The following is a 21,389-nucleotide window of genomic DNA, read 5'->3' as shown; positions in this document are numbered from 1 at the left end:
TCAATTATCTCAATGTGATGCAGGAGCATCTTGCATGAGAAAATTTACTTAAAAAAAATAAAATTGTGGAGGAGAGAGAAAGTGACGGAAATAGAAGGAAAAATAATAAAAAAATAAAATAAGGGAAAAAAGAAAAAAGAAGAATAAAAAGGAATTTCTATTTTCGAGGTGCATAGGTGGTGTAATAGAAAAATAAAATAAAAATGGTTGTCATTCCATTTATCGAGGTGTGTAAGTGGAATTCTAGAAGGTTGTGGATATTGTGTAGGTGGAATCCTATAAGGTTGTGGATATTGTGTAGATGGAATTCTAGAAGGTTGTGGATAAATCATGCATTGGGTGGTAAGTGCCTATTTAAGCAAGGCATATGAGCATTTCTAATCAAGCTTTGGGAGCTTCAAGGTGTGAAGCTTGAAGGTGTGGTCTCTTCTTAGTATAAGCTTGGAGAGAGGGAGGAAGCAAATGGTGAGTTTTGCTGAGTCTTTGGATAGAGTGCCGAATGTGAGATGGTTTACAACAGGATTATGGTGGAGTTGTGACTGTGTGGACAGAGTGCCGAATATGAGGTAGTTTACACTTGGATCTTGGATAAAGTTTGAGAAGAGCTAGTGGCTGCAGTTTAGAAACAAGGAGGTTGCTTGGTGGCTTGCGAGCACAAGTTGAGATCTTGGAGGTTTCTACTAGAGTGTGGATCTGTACTATCTAGTGTTTGGATTGGATCTTGAGGGATCTTGAAGAATTGTTATTGTAATTGCTATTGTATTTGGCCGTAACTGGAAAGGCCTTACAGCCCGGCACATTGCATGTAACAGTTATTTTATGAATAAAGAATTGTGATTTGATATTAGATCTTGCATTGTTGCTTTTTGCTGTTGTGTTTTTGCTGCGTGGTTATATAGCTAGGGGTTAGGACATCTCCTCTGGGGATTCTCCTGCTTTGCGCTGCGTTAGATGGTATTAGAGCGGGAGCTCCTAAGCGTGTAGGTAGATCGCCGAAGCTAAGGCAGTTTGCACCAGGACTTGGGTTGGAGAAGTAGATATGAGTTGGTCTTGATCTGTTGGTGGATATTCTTTCTGGAGTCCTAGAGCTCTTGGTTGCGAGGTGGCAGATCGTGGTTCTGACTTGCAATTGCAGAGGAATTACAGATGGATCGATGGATGGAATACTGGTCTTGTTGAGGCATGATTGTAGAGAGCTTGTGGATTACAAATCCGTGGTCCTAGACTTGTGATGTGGTTCCTGATTGTTCATGTGAGGTGGCAGGTTGCGATCTGACTTGCAAACAATTCGAGGTTGTCACAAGGAGCGTGGGAAGGATTTGTTGCAGAGGGTTTACGAAGATCTTAGGAGATGGCCTTGAGAGGATTGGACCCTAAGATGATTGCGAATATCCATGATATAGTGGAGAGTATTTTTTCTAAAATGTCTACTCGGTTGGAAGCTAGCTTGGCTGATAGAGTTAAGAACGAGGTGAGGAAGGAATTTCGTGAATGTTTGTGGAGTTGGAGTTTACCGATCCAGAAGAGAGTTGTTTGGCCAGTTAAGAGACTTGTTCGAGAGAGAAGACGACATCGCAAGGTTGAGGTGGAAGAAGTTGGTTTTGTTGATCAGATTGTGGAGTCTGATACAGAACTTGCAGAGCAGTTGGAGGTTGTTGTTGAAGATAGTCCTAACCTTGTTGATGTTGGGATGGAGATTGGTTTTCATGATCAGCTAGTTGAGTCTAAGATGGAGATTGTGGAGCACTCGGTCGTGGATGATCTAGTTGTTGTTGGTGATGATTTGTATGTTAACAATGAGACTGCTGCTGTTGTGAGTTTGGCATGTGTTGATGGAGATCTACATATTGTTGTTGATGTGGAGTTTGTTGCTACTGGTGTGGATTCACTAGTTGCTGATGCAAATGAGGTTTTGTCGATGAAGCATTATGTTCAATTTGTTCCTGGGAATGAGCATGCTGATTGGATGGTTGAGAATATGGTCTTTAATAGAGTGATGCAGATGTGGAAGATTTGCATGTTGGTTTTCTTGTTCCTGTTGAGGTGGAAACCTGTGATAAAGATGAAGATGGTTGGAGATCTTTCTTTTGGCGTCAAAGTGTGGGGCACACTTTTCTATCTATCTGGGGAGTCTGATGCAGAAGCATCTTGCATGAGAAAATTTATAAAAAAATAAAAAAAAAAAATTGTGGAGGAGAGAGAAAGTGACGAAAATAAAATAGAAGGAAAAATAATAAAAAAATAAAAATAAAATAAGGGAAAAAGGAAAAAAGAAGAATAAAAGAGGAATTTCTATTTTCGAGTTGCATAGGTGGCGTAATAGAAAAATAAAATAAAAATGGTTGTCGTTCCATTTATCGAGATGTGTAGGTGGAATTCTAGAAGGTTGTGGATAAATCATGCATTGGGTGGTAAGTGCCTATTTAAGCAAGGCATATGAGCATTTCTAATCAAGCTTTGGGAGCTTCAAGGTGTGAAGCTTGAAGGTGTGGTCTCTTCTTAGTAGAAGCTTGGAGAGAGGGAGGAAGCAAAGGGTGAGTTTTCTTGAGTTTGTGGATAGAGCGCCGAATGTAAGGCAGTTTACAACAGGATTATGGTGGAGTTGTGAGTGTGTGGACAGAGCGCCGAATGTGAGGTAGTTTACACTTGTAGCTTGGATAAAGTTTGAGAAGCGCTAGTGGCTGCGGTTTAGAAACAAGGAGGTTGCTTGGTGGCTTGCGAGCATAAGTTGAGATCTTGGAGGTTTCTACCAGAGTGTGGATCTAGACTAGCTAGTGTTTGGATTGGATCTTGAGGGATCTTGAAGAACAGTTATTCTAATTGCTATTGTATTTGGCCGTAACCGGAAAGGCCTTACATCCCGACACATTGGATGTAACAGTTATTTTATGAATAAGGAATTGTGATTTGATATCAGATCTTGCATTGTTGCTTCTTGCTGTTGTGTTTCCGCTGCGTGGTTATATAGCTGGGGGCTAGGACATCTCCTCTGGGGATTCTCCTACCTTGCGTTGTCTCACAATGTTTGGAAGATGAAGTGTTACTGAAGGAAATGGTTGAAAAGTGCCATTGAATCCATCATGAAGTAATCACTTGTGCAACTGCTTGTCATTCTAAAGAGTGGTTATGAGTTCTGTGTTGTTGAGACTTTTTGTTGATTTGTGATCATTCATAAGCACACTGTTACGGACAATAGTGTAGTCCAAGGATGTCAACGCATCTGCCAAATCCCAGTGTGTCGTGCTAGCATCTTGTACGGACATGGTACAAACGTGCAAAACAAAAGTGTAGAATGAAATAACAAGATTCCAAGCTACAAATGCACGATGAAGAGAGAGAAGCAAAATTTAAACCAACTGAATAAAACTAATCTAAACATTTGAAATGAAGGAAAATGTAATAGGATGACAGATTACAAATAGTAAGTAAAAATGATCTAAGGAAACGAAATGCTTATTAAACTAAACGTGTTTCAAATGGTCGAATGGAAAGAGAGAGGAATGAAACTTGATTCGAAGGTTGATTATGCGATCTGAGTTGAAGTTCATGAACCCACAAAAAAAACCTACACACAAACAAAAAGGAGAGAGATGTTAGGGTGACTGTTTGAAGACATGCCTTAGTTAAGTCCTTGTTTTGGTGTCTCCACCTCCACAAAAGCCATTTAGACACAAAGAATCGCGGATAGATAACCGAGTAGATAGGATAGATGAACAATAATGTAAATAAAGAAGCTAAGTTACCGAATTGGATGTGGATCCGGCAGCGGATGTAGGTTTTTGTTTTGGTATAGATGCATTTGGAAACGTCTATATATATATGCAAAGAATTTACGAAACTTATAAATACAAGAACTTAATTAGAAACTTAGAAATCTACAAACATACATCATTTGATAGTATCGTATGATACTTCACCATTGGTAAGATTCAAGATATTTCATATGTCAATTAAATAATTCAAACTTCAAATTCAAACTTCATAGGCACAAATATTTATGTACTAGACTCCATGTCCAAACTGCAAAATAAAAAACATGGTTCATGATTCAGTGCTCATTAATCAGAATCATAAGGACTCAAGAAAATCAGGATCCTCATTATCTCCAACTGCTGCAAGGTTAATATCATTTGAAAATAATGAAGTTGCCTTCAAGATGCCAAAATGGAAGCCAAATGAGAAGAGTAAAACCAGCTGCAAACAAAATGGTGATTGAATGGTTGAAAGGTCTCTATTAGGGCCATTTTAGGGTTTGACACAAAAAATATAATAAAATGTGCAAATAAACACGTCTTAAATGACTTTTAATTGAAAAATGCATTTTTTTGGACTTTTTCTGGGCGTCAGCCTGTGGATGCTCCTGGAAGCGCCTGGGTGCCCTGTAGGTGCCACCTAAATACCACTCACAAGCATCTGGATGCTTGAAACAGGTATCTGCCTGCATTCGGGTGCCTATGAGTGGCATCCGGTTGGCACCCACAGGGCACCTGTCCACCTCTAAGCATTCCCGTGCATCTGCTTTTGGATCCAGTGTTTTCAGACAAGTATCGGTATTTGAGTGAAGAAGTATATAAGAACGATAAAATGCTTGCAAAGACACAAAGAAGAGATAAAGAAGAATCCTCTATGAGAGCAAGGGGCTTAAACGAGTGAAGTAGAGCCAAATAGGAGAGCTTGAGTGGTTTGATAGTGGAAAACCTGCAACAATATGGATATGAGAGCCAAGAGAGTGTGAAAACGATCAAGATGAAGCTCTGTGTCTAAGAGATTATAAGAATGACCAAGAAGCTGTATAAAGTAGCCAAAGCTTCTGCTCACATCGAAATTTTCCATGGCTCTAGCAAGTTCTAATTGCCTTTAGATCCTAACTCCCTCCATATAGATCCCTGTAATCTGCTTTTAAAAACACTACATCCAAAAAATTCTCTATGATCTCATGGAACCTAGCATCCTTAAAATAAAACATCCCCTTCAATCTGCATTGGGATATGTTGCTGCGGAAAGGTCTCTGAGATCGCAATGTTTTGAGGGAAAGTTAGCTTCTATTCTTTCCATGCCCTACACCAAAGCCTCTGCTTGCATCAAAGTTTTCCCTCTTCACACCTTGCTTTTTCTACGGCTGTAGCAAGTTCTACTTGCCCCATAATGTTTTCTGTACTCCCCACATTCAGGCTTTCATAATGCCCAGATTGTCCTTGCCACCAATTGATGCCAATATTATTAATCCATCAGCCTTGGGAAGGAATGAGTATGCCCTATAATTATTGATTGATACTCATACTATTACTTTGATTTCATTATGAAGCATTGCCAAGTCTACAGCTTGATGACTATGCACATACAAACACCCTATCCTATACTCCTTCCTTCCAATCAAATTATTCACCTTCTATGTCTTGATAATCCTCCAAAAAATTGTCTCTTCCTTTTACCATCTGAATACCCATTTTAGACATGACGCCCACCTTTGAGTTGGCTTCTCTCCTAATAGAGTGATTCTAAAATCCTCGAATTTCTCCTGTAATGCGCTAATTATCTTGATATATTTGTTAAGGTACCGTGCCTGATATGCACTATTCATGATTGTTGTGATAGCGATCAACGAGTCTCCTTCAGGATGCAGCTTCCTTACATCAAACTCCTTAGCCTTATTGCAAACAATGCAGCTTTCACTTCGGCTTCATTATTCATCCCTTCTTGTACTCTCTTGGCACTAATTGCCAGGGTATTACTATTGCTGTCTCGAATTATGCAACCAGCTCCACTTGGACCTGGGTTTTCTTTTGAAGGCCCCAAAATTTGCTTTTATCCCACCACAATCAGGAGGATCCCTTTTAATGACCTCCGAAACCTTAGGAAGAATCCCTCTGAAGCCCCTTATTGGGCCCAAATTCGAAATGAGGCTACGTCAACTGTAAGTACCACCTGTTTCTTTCCTTCCAGAGTTCCCACAGGATGGTGGATGGACAAATGTTCCACACCCTGCTGAAAACCAATTTGCTTTTAGGAATATGTGAGCATAATCCCCATACGTGCGATGTCCTTGGAAGAGGACACTGAAAACCCAATATGCTCTTCATAAAATTCCAACACTCCTGCACATACTTACAATTTAGAAAAATATGACGTTTCATCATTTTTTTTGAATAGAAGCATTTAAAGGGGCCTGCAATTCAAATTTTTTTCACTCATTCTCCAGGTTAAACTCTTCCTCTGAACGCCAAGTAGGAAAACTCCCCTGTGTTTGTCTGTATATTCTTATTCCAACAAATATGTCCTGGCCAGCCCTCAAGTCTATCTTCTCTTTTGATCATGGTATATCTCCATTCTTTGAGTGACACCAAATAACATCATCCTCCTCCCCTGTTATTATTAGCAGTCTTTTGGCAAGTACATTGTGCAGAAGCTGTTTTTTATCTTCCCCAGCTGAAGACTATCCAAAGAGTCGATCCTTTTGGTGGATTCTCACAAGTTAGAATTCTATAGTTGTCCCCAGTATCCAAAAATTTAGCTCTTAGTATTTGAACCCATTTGTCATTGAGATTTCTAATCATCATCCATATCAATTTTACCCCCGTGGCTTCATTCATATGTTTCTATCCTCTTAATCCTGCCTCACCCGAATCCTTAGGCTTATATACATGCTCCCAAGTTCAAAGCAGAATTTTGCTACAGTCCATCATACCATTCCACATAAATCTTCTCATTTTCTGCTCGTTAACTTTTATAACTTTCGATGGGATCCTAAGGTATGCCATTGAGAGTAAAGGAATCACAGGAATAACAGTCCTAATTTTAAACAACTGTTGCTATTCTCAATTTACCTACAACTCAAAGAGTAGACCAGTCCTACCAACTTCAAAATAACTTGGCAGGAACTAAACTGCACCACAGCCTTGTTTAATATAATTATATGTCTTAAAAAGAGTTGATTTCCAAGTGGTGTTAGCAAGTTGCTCGAAACTAACTGTAGATTTATGAGATTGCAGTCTAGAGAAGAGGAGAATTATATAAGGGTCAGGCAAACAACCCTTCTAGGCCTGTTTTGAGGTTTTGTGGGGTCTGAATTGGGCCTATAAAGAGGCTCAACTCGTACTTTTGGGATGGTTGCTTCGTCTATGTTTGGTTCACATGGTGCATGCTCATTGACAACTCAAGCTTTTGGTGAATTGTTGGCTCTATGTGACTTTAACACATTTCCATAGAAGGGTTTTTTGATCATATTTGAGTTGTTTATTATAAATAAAAAAATGAAAATGTAAACCTATAGTGGATGAGCTTAGGAAGAAAACACAAATTCTGGGCCAAAAACCTTCTAGTGACTGATTCTAGGCTTGCGACCTGGCCATGCCTTTTCCGGAGTCTTACCTTTGATCGCCACTATGGGTGATTGGTTCAAAAAATAAACTGTAGTGTTGACTGCTTCTACCCAGACTTAGTCAAGCATGAATCGAGCCATCTTGGTGATTGTTCTATTGCGACATTCAACTACATTGTTTTGTTGTGGTGTGTGCGGTGTGGTTAACTGGCGTTTGGTGCTATGAGTATCCAAGAAGCTAGAGAATTCATTAGAACAAAATTCCCCCCATTGTCTGATCTAAGAGTAATAATAGATTTTCCAGACTCTTTTTCAACTAAAGGTTTAAACTTTTGAAATACAAGAAATGCATCTGATTTCTTTTTAAGAAAATGCACCCACATTTTTTTACTGAAATCATCAACAAACAATAGAAAATACTTGGACCCAAGAACAAAAAGAGTGGCCATAGGGCCGTAGATATCGACATGAACAAGTTGAAGTACCTGAGGAGTTTCTCCATGAATTGCCATTGGTGAAAGGTGTGCGATGTTGCTTCCCAGCTTGGCATGCATCACAAACTCTAAGCTTTTGAGTTTAAATCTTTGGCAAATCGAGGATAAGCTCTTCCTGAGCAAGTTGAGAGAGATAATGCACGTTTTAGTGCCCATACCGTTGATGCCAAAGTGTGCTAACAGAAGACCGCCAAGTAGTGATAGCTAAGTCCCGAGATTCACCCAAATCAATAAGTTGGAAAAGCCATGATCCTCAAGACCCACTGCAACAATTGACTGAGTTGCCCTATTAGTGATGGTACATTGATGTGAACTGAAGGTGACATTCAAGTGTGGAGAATGTCACAATAACTGACTGACTGAGAGTAGATTTAGTTCTTTTTGGAACATAGTACACATTGAGGAAAATGAGATTGCTCCTAGCAGACCGAATCTGAATGTTGCCTTTACTGACAACGGTGTACTCTTCTCTGCCAACAAAAATAACAAAATCTGTGTAAGGTTGGTAGTCAGTGAACCAGTCTCTATAGTGGGTGAAATGACGAGAGGCACCCGAGTCAATGTACCAGGTAGACAACTTCACATGGTTTGCAGGTCTTTTAGCCATGAAGGCGTAAAAGGCAGATTCCATTTGCTGAGTGTGCTTTGGGCAACAAACCAAATTGCTTAGATTGGGCAGCTAAGCATTTCCAACATTCAACCTTCATGTGACCAAACTTGTGGCAATAGTGGCATTGAATGTTCTTCTTTTAGGAGCCTTTGAAGTTGGAGCAAAGGACTTTTGCTGAGAAGACTAGTGAGACTTGCCTTTATCCTTTTGAAAGGATTTAGTAGCAAAGGCTTGCTCTATGGAGGTGGAGGTGGAATTACTACAAAATTGTTGTTTCCATTGATCTTGCTGAAGCAGAAGTGTGTAGAGATCTGTGAACTTCATATCAACACTAGAAGATGTGATGTTGAGAGTCTCGATAAAATGCTCGTAGGACTTTGGTAAACTTCAGAGAGGGATACGCACAATGTCCTCTTCCTCCATCTTGCGACATATGACAAGCAATTGATCATGGATTTCCTGAATCCTCTTTAGGTGAGCCTGGAGCGATGTTCGCTCATCCATGATAATAGAAAATAGAGTGTTCTTCAAGAAGAAAGCCTTGCTTTTGTCAGAAGTCTCATGAGGATTTTTGAGACGTGTCTATATCTCGATAGCTGTCTTGTTAGATGGAATTTGAGAGAGCTGATCATCAGCTATGGATAACTTGAGAAGCATTACCGCCTCCCGATGATTCAAATCCCATGTATCCTGATAAGTACCAGGGGCAATTGGACGCTGTGCAACACCCAGAACAATCTGATCGGTATTTCGATATTCAAAAATTGCTATTATTTGTTGCTTCCAAATGCCATAATTTCGATCATTGAATTTGGAATTGCTCTTGAGCAAAATATTAGTCAATGATGCCATAGCATGTTTTTTAATGAAAAAACACGAAAATCTATTGAGGCGCATTCTTTGAGGCAAAAAAATGAAAGACCCAAAAAATCTAAAAGGTGACCCAAAAGAGAGCTTGAAAAATCCAAAAAGAATATGTTGTATCTCTTAATAAGTACCAAGGGCAATTGGACGCTGTGTAACACCCAGAACAATCTGATCAGTATTTCGATATTCAAAAATTGCTATTATTCATTGCTTCCAAATGCCATAATTTCGATCATTGAATTTGGAATTGCTTTCGAGCAAAATATTAGTCAATGATGCCATAGCATGTTTTTTAATGAAAAAGCACAAAAATCTGTTAAGGTGTGTTCTTTGAGGCAAAAAAATGGAAGACTCAAAAAATCTAAGAGGTGATTCGAAAGAGAGCTTAAAAAACCCAAAAAGAATATGTTGTCGGTTTTTGGATCTGCTGGCTTGAAAATTGAGACACTCAATAAAATCAAACAACCCAGTTGAGCTCTTGAAAAACCCACCAAGAATCTGTAATTAATTTTTTTTTCGAGCCCAAAAACTAGAGTTTCGAACAAAAAAGTCTTGGGCTGAAAAAAGTTTGAAATCAATGGCGAATCTACAGAAAAAAACACAATTTCCGGATGTGAATCTGTTATTGAGAGTTTTAAGAAACCTTTGGCGTCGCTCCTAGCCCTAGATTTGCAGAAAAAATGGACGAAAATGCCCAAAAAAATACGTTTTTCAAAAGTAGCCAAAAAAAATGTGAATATTGATCGTCAATATTTTGAGAGAAACCCTAGTTCGAAGCAAATGTTTTAGAAAAATAATTTCAAAAGTAGGGTGTGATAATTTCAGAAAAGAAATTATGATTTTCAATTTTTTTTTTAAAGAAATGGCTTTGATACCATATTACAGAAGTAATTGGTAAAATACCTGCTTGTTATGAACAGAGACAAAGAGGTCTATATATACAAAAGAATAAAGTGATGTTTCCTTAGGAAACAATCGTAAAGAATAGAAATAATCTATTTTAGCTAAAAGAAAGCTAAAGAAAGCTAACAGATAACTGCAACTAACTAAATATTAGAAACATTATAATATTTACAATGGATTACAAATAGATAACCATTAACTAATAATAGAAGCTTTTCTATTATCGTAATAAATTGGTGGCTATATGTGACTTTAATACATTTCCATAGAGGTGTTTTTTGATCATATTTGAATTGTCTATTATAAATAACAAACAAAAATGTAAACCTATAGTGGATGAGCTTAGGAAGAAAACACAAATTGAAAATATAACCCTGTAGTGCACAAGTTTATAAAAAAACAGGAAGACCAGCAAGTGGGTGTTTGGCACCTTTGCAATTCTTCTTCTTCAATTTTTGTTTAGCAAGCTTCAAAAAACACAAAAATGACAACTTCGAATAATATTGGATATTGTCTGCATTCTGATCGTGAAGTGAATGACACACAAGTGTTTTTGGTTTGATTTAGGGTTTTTAATCACATTTTAGGCTATTTTATTATATTAAGATGCAGTTGTTAATGTGAAAAATTTGCTAATTTGTGCAGTATTAATTGACTATGCTTGTGGCATCAGTTGGGTGAGGCTGGGCAGAGCCCTCTGTTCACACTTTTGATCACACTCTTGCTTGGCTGTACAACAGCACTTGTATGCAAGAAACTCAGTAAGATAAAGGCAAAGATTTTCTAAAATCTGAGTTTCGATGTGAAACTTACACTATCATCATTGTCCACTATCAGAGCAAATTAAAAAACTCTGATGATATTCATGTGAGAGTGGCCAACGCTATGTGGGCTTGACTGGGTTATCTATAGGAGATTCATCAATGTCTCTTGGAGACTCCTACAGTCCATGGATTCTGAATACCAAGTAATAGAAAGGAAGTAGGTGACACTGTAGTAGTAGTAGGATGACCTTGTAGACTGGGTAAAATTGGATTGATGTTGTCTAGAATGAAATGGAGGGGGTTGGAATGCTTTAGCAAGGCATTCAAAGAAGGACATTGACTTAATAACCTATGTGTGAGGATTGAAAACAATAGCAGGGTGCTTAATATGGGTTTGAAAGAAGGATGTATCAGCTTGGAGCAGCTTCTGGGGCTGTTGTAAGGTCTATCTCCAAGAGTGATAAGTTCCCTAAGAACCATTATCTTGGCACAGACCATGATTTGGGTCTGATGGTACAGAGATAGGAGACTTGTATTAAGGTGCTTTCTACTCTCTTTTTCTTTGTGTAGGGATATCAAATCTACTTTTAAGATGTTTGGAGTGTATATTATTAGTTGGCCAAGGAAATCCTCAAGACGTTTGTATAATGGCTATGAATATGATGATTCTATGAGATATACTCGGGATAGAAAGCCAACTCAGGGTTGAGCTGTTGTGGAAGTATTCAGTAATTAGTGTGTTTACAACCATTGAGATAAATAAGACACAATTTCTCTTAAGCCAGCTCTTCACCAAAAAGCCGTAGCAACCTGCCCTGAAGGATTTAATCAACTTCAAAAAGTATTTAAATGTTAAATAATGTAAGGGGAATAGGTAGGCAGAAAATGGGCAAAATACAGACAATAGATCTTTTCATCTAGAGAAAATTTAAATAGGTGAATAAGTCCAATTTGGATATCCTATCCATACCCCATTCAGTAATCAGTGGCAATACCTGGAGACTCGACATATTGATCTTAATGAAGCTGTACATTAACTCTACAACCTCCTCTGTCTCAACGCGCTTCTGTATGTAATGAGAACTCTAAACACCTTCTATCCTTCTTGAAAACATCATGAGTGTATATACTGAGCCAACCAAGCTGTGCGGAAGACTCTTTGATCTTCTTAAATCCTTTTGTGGTCTCTTAGCAAGCGGAAGTAAGTGGTTCCTTGGCATGCCAATTGTTTCCCATGAGTAATTGTCAACTGTCTGCCAAAATCCTGTGCTGGCAAGCCAAATGATGCCTCAGCCAGCTCTTCAGCCTTAAATGATAAAATACGAAACAATTTCTTGTAAGCCATCTCTTCACCTACAAGACTTAGCTACCTGCCCCAAAGAATTTAATCAACTTGTAGAAGTATTTAAATGTCAAATAACGTAAAGGAGATAGCAAGGCAGAGTCCAGACAATGGACAAAACATACACAATAGAGATTTTCATCTAGAGAAAATTCACATGGTTGAATAAATCCAAGATGGGTATGCTTCCCATATCCTATGCGCTAATCAGTTGCAATGCCTGGAGATTTTCCATATTGGTCTTAATAGAGCTGTACATTAACCCTATAACCTTCTCTGTCTCAAGTTGCTTCTGTATGTCATGAGAACCCTAAACACCTTCTCTCCGTCTTTGAAAACCACATATGAGTACATCCTGAGCCAACCAAGCTGTGCCGAAGACTCTATGATTGCCTTAAATCCTTCTGTGTCTGCTTATCAAGTGGAGGTAAGTGGGTCCTTGGCATGCTGACTGTTGCCCATGAGTAATCAGCTGTCTGCCAAAATCCTGTGTGGGCAAGCCAGATGATGCCTTGGCCATAACAACCACCGGCGATACATGGCCAGTTGCCTTTCCATAGGAATAAACCATTGCATGTTCTAGGCCAAGAAATAGGCTTCCAACAGTGCACAAATAAGCTGACACCCTAATTGAGACTGTCAAGATTGAGAAAATAAATGTGGCCAAAGAAAGGTCAAAGCCATCAAACAACTGCATTTTAAGACTTCAAACTGTCACTTCTCATAATCATAGGACTCAACTTCCAGCTGTTGCTTTTGGCCTCACATGCCATCATGATCTATTGGAGCACTGCCAAGAGGCCTATAAAACTGTTCTCCACTCACACATTTGCCATTCATACTTTATGGCATCATAGCGTTTGGTCCAATAAATGTTCCTATCCAAGTTTTCAGACTTGTGACAGGGCATAAACTCAGCAAAGTGAAAAAAAACCTCGAAAGTTAGAGATTTTAAAGGATTTAAAACTTGTTTCATGCACTCATTATTTAATAAAGGTGAAGGACACATCAAATAGAAGCTAATTTGATTACATACATTAATATCCATCAATCACATAAGTACAAACACAAATTAATACATTAATGATAATTTATACACTGACAGATAACTAATATTATCAAACACAACAATATGCATTTTATGCCGACTACATCATCCTCCCAAAAAAAAAGTTGTCTGCCAGACAACAAGTATATGTGTAGGAAGACTAATGACAAGAGTGTAGATAATGACTTGTTCTGTGCAAATTCAAAGCAGTAGTGTACTTCAAAAATAAAATGGGGGTCTGGGGGCAACACCACTAGCAGGGTCACTGGGCACTGCCCCTTGGAGGGGTCTAGGGATAGCATCCCCAGTGTGGTTGAGGGGCAGCGTTCCTTGCAGGGGTCTGGTGACAGTGCCCCATGCGGGGTTTGGGTGCAGCACCTTCATAACCACATAAAACTCCATAGCGTGCATCATTTTCTTGAATTTTTAAGATGCCAAAAACAGTACTATGAAAGCCCAGAAATGCATTTTCCAAATCTTCTACTTGTTGAACAAAGCACAAGAGCTCAAGAAATTGCAGCTGCCACAGGGAAGGGTGGTGTTCATGCAGTGGTATGATGTATGGCTTGATAAAAACAATCAATATCATTAATTTTTTATTAATATTTGTAAAAAGAAGACTGCTGCTGGCCGAGTCATCGGGTTCAGCGAGTCACAATGAGTCTTGTGACTTGCCATGACTTGGCTAGTCACCTGCCTGTCTCAGCTGAGTCTGTGTCACTTAGCATGGGTGGCATGACTTGCCTAGACTTGCCAAGTCCTGGCTAGTCTGGGAACTGTGGTTTCAATAGAAAAAAGTTGCTGTAGCAACCTGCACATAATCAGTAACAAATCCTTAAGAGGCCCCATGCCATTAGAATGCAAGCATAACACCTGCAGCATATTTTTGAAAACCTGCAACAGACTTGTTTAGTTGTAGGCATTTTCTATCCATCCTTTTTGGTACTCACTACATTCATCTAATAATGCTTCCAACAGGAAAAAAATTCTGAACAACTCCTTAAGAGGCCCCACGCCATTTAGAGTGCAAGCATAATTCTTGCAGTGGCTTACTGGATGCTTGCAACATGTTTCTGAAAACCTGCAACTGTGTGGTTTACTTCCCACATGTGCCTGATTATTGAATATTCTTGATCTGAGCAACTCGAATAAATTTTGGATTAGCGAAGTTCAAGTGCTATGAATGGACTGCCATTTTATATCCTTGTTGACAGCTCTATTAACTATTTCTTCCTAGGGATGGAGGCAGATGGGGCAGCTAGGGATATCCTCTCTATTTTGAATAGAGATAAGATTGCGCTGCTTGTTAGTTTGTTACAAAATTGTGAATGAATTTGTTCAACTTCTTGCCATAAGTAGTCCTAATTAAAGATATCAAACTAGTTCAATTGGAGGAGGGAGCTTCCTTCAGATTCCTAATTTTGTTTGTGAAATTCAGATTGTTTAGTACCAGTATGTAGTATGTGCATAATTGACTACACCTAAGCACAAGTAGGGATTCTCAATCCTGAAAACTTTTTTATGGAGTACCAAATCTGTGTTACCGACTATGCTAATGTCTGGTCAACACACTGGACATGTTGGCCCTACTTTTTGCTTCACAAACACCTTTCTCAAGCTCATGTGCATGCCATCTCTTCTTTATACTCATCATCAGCAAGTGTGCTTTAGAATATATTACTGTGTTAGTACTGCAAATCCAGCATACCAGGGTGGTGGTACTGATTGTATTTGTCATTGTCAACTCCTTTGTGTAGCAAATATTGGCATTTAAGATGTTTAACTTGTCATGTAGATCCTACAGGCTTGAATGCCTATAAAAAGAAACTCAAGTGCTAACATTATTCTCTATACCTATACATAGAGCACGATGTATCGATTAGAATAATATAATGTTCCTTTAATGGTCATCTTAGTTAGTCTTTAGTTTATTAGGTAGTTAGTATTTCCATCTTTAGTTCATGATTATTTCTTTTAGAAACATCGTCTTTGTAAATCTATATAACTTTGTTTAATACAACTACAACAATATTGATTTACCATAACATGGTATCAGAGTAGGTCGATGGGATTTCATAAAATCTGGTGGGTTTTGTAAGAAAAGATCCAGCCTCTTTGGATCTGGAATTTTTTTCTAGAAATTTGCTTTTCAATTCTTAGAAATTAAATTTGTTAGAGGTGTTTTATGAAACTTTTGTGGTTCGTCTTCGAGGATTTTTGTTGGAAATCACAAGCTTGGTTAAGGGTTCGGATCCACCCGATTTCTTGGTCACAGAAAAAGTTTCTGATTTTTGAGGGTTGCATGTACTTACATGTGCTGGTTTACCATGCAAAGTCTTGTGTTTTTCTGCCCTTGAAATCTTCAGAGGGGTTTTCATAATTTTTTCCCTTCAAAAATTTTTCTGATGGGTTTTCATAATTTTCCCTCGAAAACATTTTTGGTTTTGTAATTCACAAAGTTGCGTGAGATTCCTTTGTGGGTTTATAATTTGTTCCTAAATAATTATTTGGTGGGTTAATCTATTTTTCCTAAAAGGCAAAGCTTTGTATTGTATGGTTTTGATTGATTTTTCACCGCAAAATTCATGCCAAGTTTTTATTGTTTTTCACCTCAAATTGTATTCGGATTTTCCGATTTTCCTCCTAAAAAAATTGCGTCTTTATGGGCCATCAAAACTTCAGAGGGGTTTTCATAATTTTTTCCTTTCAAAATTTTTTCTAATGGGTTTTCATAATTTTCCCTCGAAAACATTTCTGGTTTTGTAATTCACAAAGTTGCGTGAGATTCCTTTGTGGGTTTAGAATTTGTTCCTCAATAATTATTTGGTGGGTTTATGTGTTTTTCCTAAAAAGCAAAGCTTTATATTGTATTGTTTTGATTGATTTTTCACCGCAAAATTCATCCCAAGTTTTGATCAATTTTTCACCTCAAAAATTGTATTCGGATTTTCCAATTTTCCCCCAAAAAATTGTGCCTTTATGGGGCATCATGCTCATCTGCAAACTTTGGAGGGTTTGTCAAATCTTCTTCAAAATTATTCTAGTTGTAAGTTTGGAGGGTTTGTCAAGTTTTCTTCAAAATCGTGCTAGTTGCAAATTTGGAGGGTTTGTCAAATTTTCTTCAAAATTGTGCTAGTTGTTCTCAGTGTTTGTCTCCATCTTTAGGGAAGAGCAACTTTGTTATCCAATGTCAGGTTGGATATTTTATGATGATTTTTGATTAGATGTTTTGCTGATTCTAGGAGGGTTAGTGGTAGACTCAACTCGACGGCAAAGTCAGTGGCAGGCTCTTGTCCCTTGTTGCAGAGCATTCTGAAGAAAGGGGAAACCTTTTCTGTTTTGATTTTTTGGATGGATTTTGGCTTCTTGGTCATTAACATTTTGTAGATCCAGGGAGGGTCTCAGTGTCAACCATAGCAAAATGTTTTGAAGAATTTGTGACCAAAAGACATTAGCTAGACAATGATCATTAAGAGAGGGTATTAGAATATTACAATGTTTTTTAAATGGTCATCTTAGTTAGTGTTTAGTTTATTAAATAGTCTATTTCCGTCTTTAGTTTACGATTATTTCTTTTAGAAACATTGTCTTTGTAAATCTATATAAGGAGCTTTCATCTTCTTTGTTTGATAGAACTACGACAATATCGATTTACCATAACATATCCAATATAAAAATATTGTTTATCTTGTTAGTGGAATATCTTTTATACTCCATTTTTCATTTAATTTGTTACTAAAGTTTTAATGTTACACACTTTCAAATATGCATGAAATTTCAGCATTCGGTGAAGCTTTTTGCTTCTTGAACATGACTATTTGTTAAGCCTTGTAATAATTTAACAAGAACCAAGTTACCTGCATAAATTTTACTATTTGATGCTCTCTATAATTGTGAAGCTCATAGAGGTGAAGTACTAGGACTTCTTGGGAGGTCACCCATCCTAGTACTACTCCAGCTTGAGCGCGCATAACTACGGAGTTTTCTCCATGGTTAAACCTACTCTGCTTGCAACCCCACTTGGTGCTCGGGAAGTCCTGGTGCTTCACCTCTGTGAGCATCACCTAGATCTAATGAGTGCTAAGTGTTCTATTTATTAATTTTATTCTCATAAGCGATGGATTCATGTGAATCACTACTCATGAAACATGGGTCGATAAGTTTGACTTAAAAACTACACAGTTAAATCCTGGTAGCAATATTACAATTTGACTTGCTGTTGAAAATCTCTCTCCTTTTTGCTTTCTATAATGTTTTTCTTTACAATTTAGTATTTTAAATTTCTGGTTATTTATGGCGATTGATAAAATTGTGATCTCAGTTACAATGATCAAGTGAGACTTGAAAACGATTTTCATTAAATATATTGGATCATTTTAAATTATATGCATGTCTGTGCAGAAGAGGAACGAGGAACTTGTCCGTGCAGTTGGGGATCAGGTTGAAGGTTTAAGCAGCTCTTTGAACAATAGCAGTGCATCAGGGACAAAATCCAGCAGCAGCATGACTAGTGCCCAACAAGCATCCATGTCTTCTAATTCAGATGGTGTTACATACTTGGAGGAATATGATACATCCATTGCCACACTTAATACTGTAAGTTTCGTGAACTGATATTTGTGTGTACTTATTTGTTGGAAGTACTCTACTATATGTTTAGGCAACTTTTCAATTGAACTTTCAGTTTTACATTCTAGATATCTGCTATTGTTTTATAGCACCCTCATTTTTGTTTGTCTGCAGGCAGTTATCTTATATAATCTCCAACATTATGAAAATGCCATGTCAGTGTTGGAACCAGTATATCAGAATATAGAGCCAATTGACGAAGTATGTTGTGTGCACTGCTTATGCCTATTTATGTCTTAAGTACTACTCCCAATGCTACATCAATTGGTTTTGAAAATATTTCTATTCTTATTTGACAAGTAAATTTTTTTGTTTGCAGACAACAGCTTTACGTATATGCCTTCTTATGCTGGATATTGCATTAGCTTCACATGAAGCAGCGAAAGCTGCGGTATGCATTTGTTTATGTTTTGTTCAAGATTCATACACTGCTTTCATTTAAAGATAATGACATTCCAGTTTCACAAATTTTGTAGTGGTTCTGTAGCAATTATGTTTTCATGACCACTCAGTGTCTGACATCTGTATTTATCAACTTATCATTGCTAAGCAGGATAAGCCCAGCAGTATGTTTTATTTTAACTGGAAATGCAATTTTTTTAAGAGACAATCTTTTATTATGAAAGAGTCTCCACATAATACTTTAAGAACTTCTTGTACTTTACAAACTCTAAAAGTGCTAACAGATGTGCCAGTGATGTTAATTGTTGTTTTATTCACAGATTTCTGTGAGTAGTCTGCCTTACATGTTACTTGAAAACTTAATTAAACAGAGATATTTTAGTATTTTACACAATTATTTCTGTGTGCAGGATGTGGTGCAATACCTGGAAAAAGCATTTGTTTTTGGTTATGCAGCAGAGAGTGGGGGTAATGTGCAGTATCAGTCAACAAATCAACCATTGAAGTCCTCTTCTTCAACCCCAGTGAATTTGGTAGTAGCTGAAGCTGCCAGTGGTGCAGCAATTATGAATACCTCCAGTGCACCTGTTGCTATCATCAATAATGAGAGCAGTCTTACACGGTCATTATCGGATGAAGCCTGTGACTATGAGGCTCTTTTGTCAACTTTTGACAGTGATAGTCAAAATTTAGGAAGATCTTCTGCTCCATTGTCGATATCGAGTGATTTAGCAAGACCAACAGTAGAAAGGCCAGCACCTGCAAATGACTTGAAACTGCAATTGCATCTTTACAAGGTTCGGCTTCTCCTCCTAACTAGAAATCTAAAGGCAACAAAGCGAGAAGTGAAATTGGCAGTGAATATTGCCCGCGGGAGGGATTCATCAACAGCATTGCTCTTGAAGGCTCAGCTGGAGTATTCTCGTGGTAATCACCGTAAAGCCATAAAACTCTTGACAACTTCCAGTAGCAGAGCAGAGCAAGGGATGTCATGTATGCTCTGGAACAATCTTGGTTGTATACATCACAAATTGAGGAAGGACAATATAGCAGCTATATATTTCAAGAAGGCATATCAGAGTATTTCATCTCCTGGTGCGGAACAACCCCTCAAACTGTCAAAATTTTCTCAGGATAAATCTCAATCTATCATGTACAACTGTGGTATGCTACACTTGATGCGTGGAAATCCAACTGTAGCAGCTCAATGTTTTCAACTTGCTTCCTACCTTTATTACAATCAACCTCTACTTTGGTTACGTCTTGCAGAGTGCTGCATTTCTGCCCAAGAAAAAGGTCTTTTAAAAATATCTAAATCTGATTCAAGTGTTAGAGAGGATCGCCTGAAAGTACATGTTTTTGGTGATGGGAGGTGGCGTCATATTGCGTTAAAGGAAGGAATCACCACACCCTTTTCAGAAGAGGGCAAATTAGATTCAGAGGAAGGTGTTGATAATTTGAATTCATTTATTCCAGCGGAGGAAACATTTTTCCAGCCTGATCAACCAGTTAAACTTTCTATGTTATTTGCACGGCAGTGTTTGCAGATGTCATTATGGCTTCTTAAGCGAAATGATGATAGGCTTATGGAAAGTGTCTTATCAAGTGAAAAGTCCTTAGATGACGATTCAAAAGGGGCATCAAGTACAACTGCAGCATTGACAAACCAAGTGAATGCAAATGGTGATACCAAAGAATCAAAAGGCAATACTGGTTCAGGGAATGTAATATCTTCCTCTGTTGATACTTATGAAGAAATGCAAAGGAAGGAAAACATGTTGGCAACTCAAGCTGTTTTGGCAAGCCTTGCATATGTTGAACTGTCCCTTGATAATCCTTTGAAAGCATTAACTACTGCAGAGTTGCTTTTACAGCAGCCGGTGTGCTCACGGGAATACATCCATCTTGCTCGCATCTATGCAGCTGAAGCTCTGTGCCATCTAAACCGCATCAAAGAAGCAGCTGAGCAATTGTCAGTTTGCATGGAAGAAAGCAACAATATTGATTTAGCTGTTAATGCCAATGAAGATGGCCATAAGTGGAGAAGTGGTGAAAATAGTGAAGCCAGTGGAGATGGTGAAGATAATGCTGTAGCCTACCATTCATCTTCAGCTGGAAATTTAATTGAATCTCAAAATATCACACATATTACGGGAGGACGAGCACGCAGCAATCTTTATGTAAATTTAGCCGTTGTATCTGCAATGCAAGGTGATTTTCAACAAGCACACCAATATTCAACACAGGCTGTGTCACTGATGCCTACAAGTACTATGGCTATGTTGGCAGTAGTTTATGTGGAACTTTTACAAGGGAAAACCCATGAAGCCATTTCAAAACTAAAGCAATACAGGCATCTACACGTTGTATCTCCAACAACAGTGTCGTGAAGCAGTTGTCATTTGTCTTACAATTGTTGTATTATGGGTCATTTTATGACAAGGCCATAGAGCAGCCACTTTAACTGTACACAGTTGATATCAGCAGTTTGAAGTGCTGTGTAACATAAATCATTGAGCTCTGAAATAAGTCAAAATTTACAGATGTCGCTACATGATATCTCGTTCAGTGACTTGTAGGAGCCAGAGTTTGAGAAACAGAGGTCTTAGGTAACTTTTGATAACTAATCCATGTCATAGTTATGTGACTGAAGCCATGGTCACTGCAAGGAGGGTTGCAAATTGCATTAAACGGAATGGTAGTAGCTCTTCTTTTGTTCCTTGATTTGTGCTTAGCCTAGACATTTTTTATAATATACTAAAATTAATGTTTTAATTGAAATAAATTCAAGTCCTATCAAAGTGCTATGATGTTAACCTGAGATTCTAGGTGTTAGAAGAAACATTATTTGAAAATCAATAATATTGATGTGAAGATCTAATTTCTTTGCATCACTAGAAAGTCCATTGTTTTAAAAAAAAAGGTGTATTAATCACATCACATGGTCTCAGAGTTGGTGTAAATATAATATTGATTATGTGTTCCTTATTGCTAGATCTTGCATTTGCGGTT

General features: G+C 37.9%; 1 protein-coding gene across 2 annotated transcripts in view; it reads left to right on the top strand.

Moving 5' to 3' along the window:
* Positions 1-21,162, top strand: part of LOC149565475 (Tetratricopeptide repeat (TPR)-like superfamily protein) — a 32,676-nt gene extending 11,514 nt beyond the window's left edge. The window contains exons 3-6 of one of the 2 annotated variants that reach the window (XM_089819013.1): positions 17,748-17,942; positions 18,094-18,176; positions 18,295-18,366; positions 18,788-21,162. In XM_089819013.1, coding sequence (XP_089675139.1) covers positions 18,129-18,176; positions 18,295-18,366; positions 18,788-20,767 — 2,100 coding nt within the window. In that variant the 5' untranslated portion in view covers positions 17,748-17,942; positions 18,094-18,128 and the 3' untranslated portion in view covers positions 20,768-21,162. Of the gene's footprint in view, positions 1-17,747; positions 17,943-18,089; positions 18,177-18,294; positions 18,367-18,787 lie in introns of both variants that reach the window. The other variant, XM_089819012.1, reaches the window with a different exon arrangement.
* Positions 21,163-21,389: the final 227 nt, after the last annotated feature.

This window comes from Cupressus sempervirens, chromosome 3 (genome assembly GCF_028749045.1).
Source record: "Cupressus sempervirens isolate cs-2001-9-10 chromosome 3, ASM2874904v1, whole genome shotgun sequence".
In the NCBI taxonomy this organism is placed as follows: Eukaryota; Viridiplantae; Streptophyta; class Pinopsida; order Cupressales; family Cupressaceae; genus Cupressus; species Cupressus sempervirens.
The sequence above is the reverse complement of the archived record's forward strand: the minus strand, read 5'-3'. Positions and strand labels throughout refer to the sequence as shown.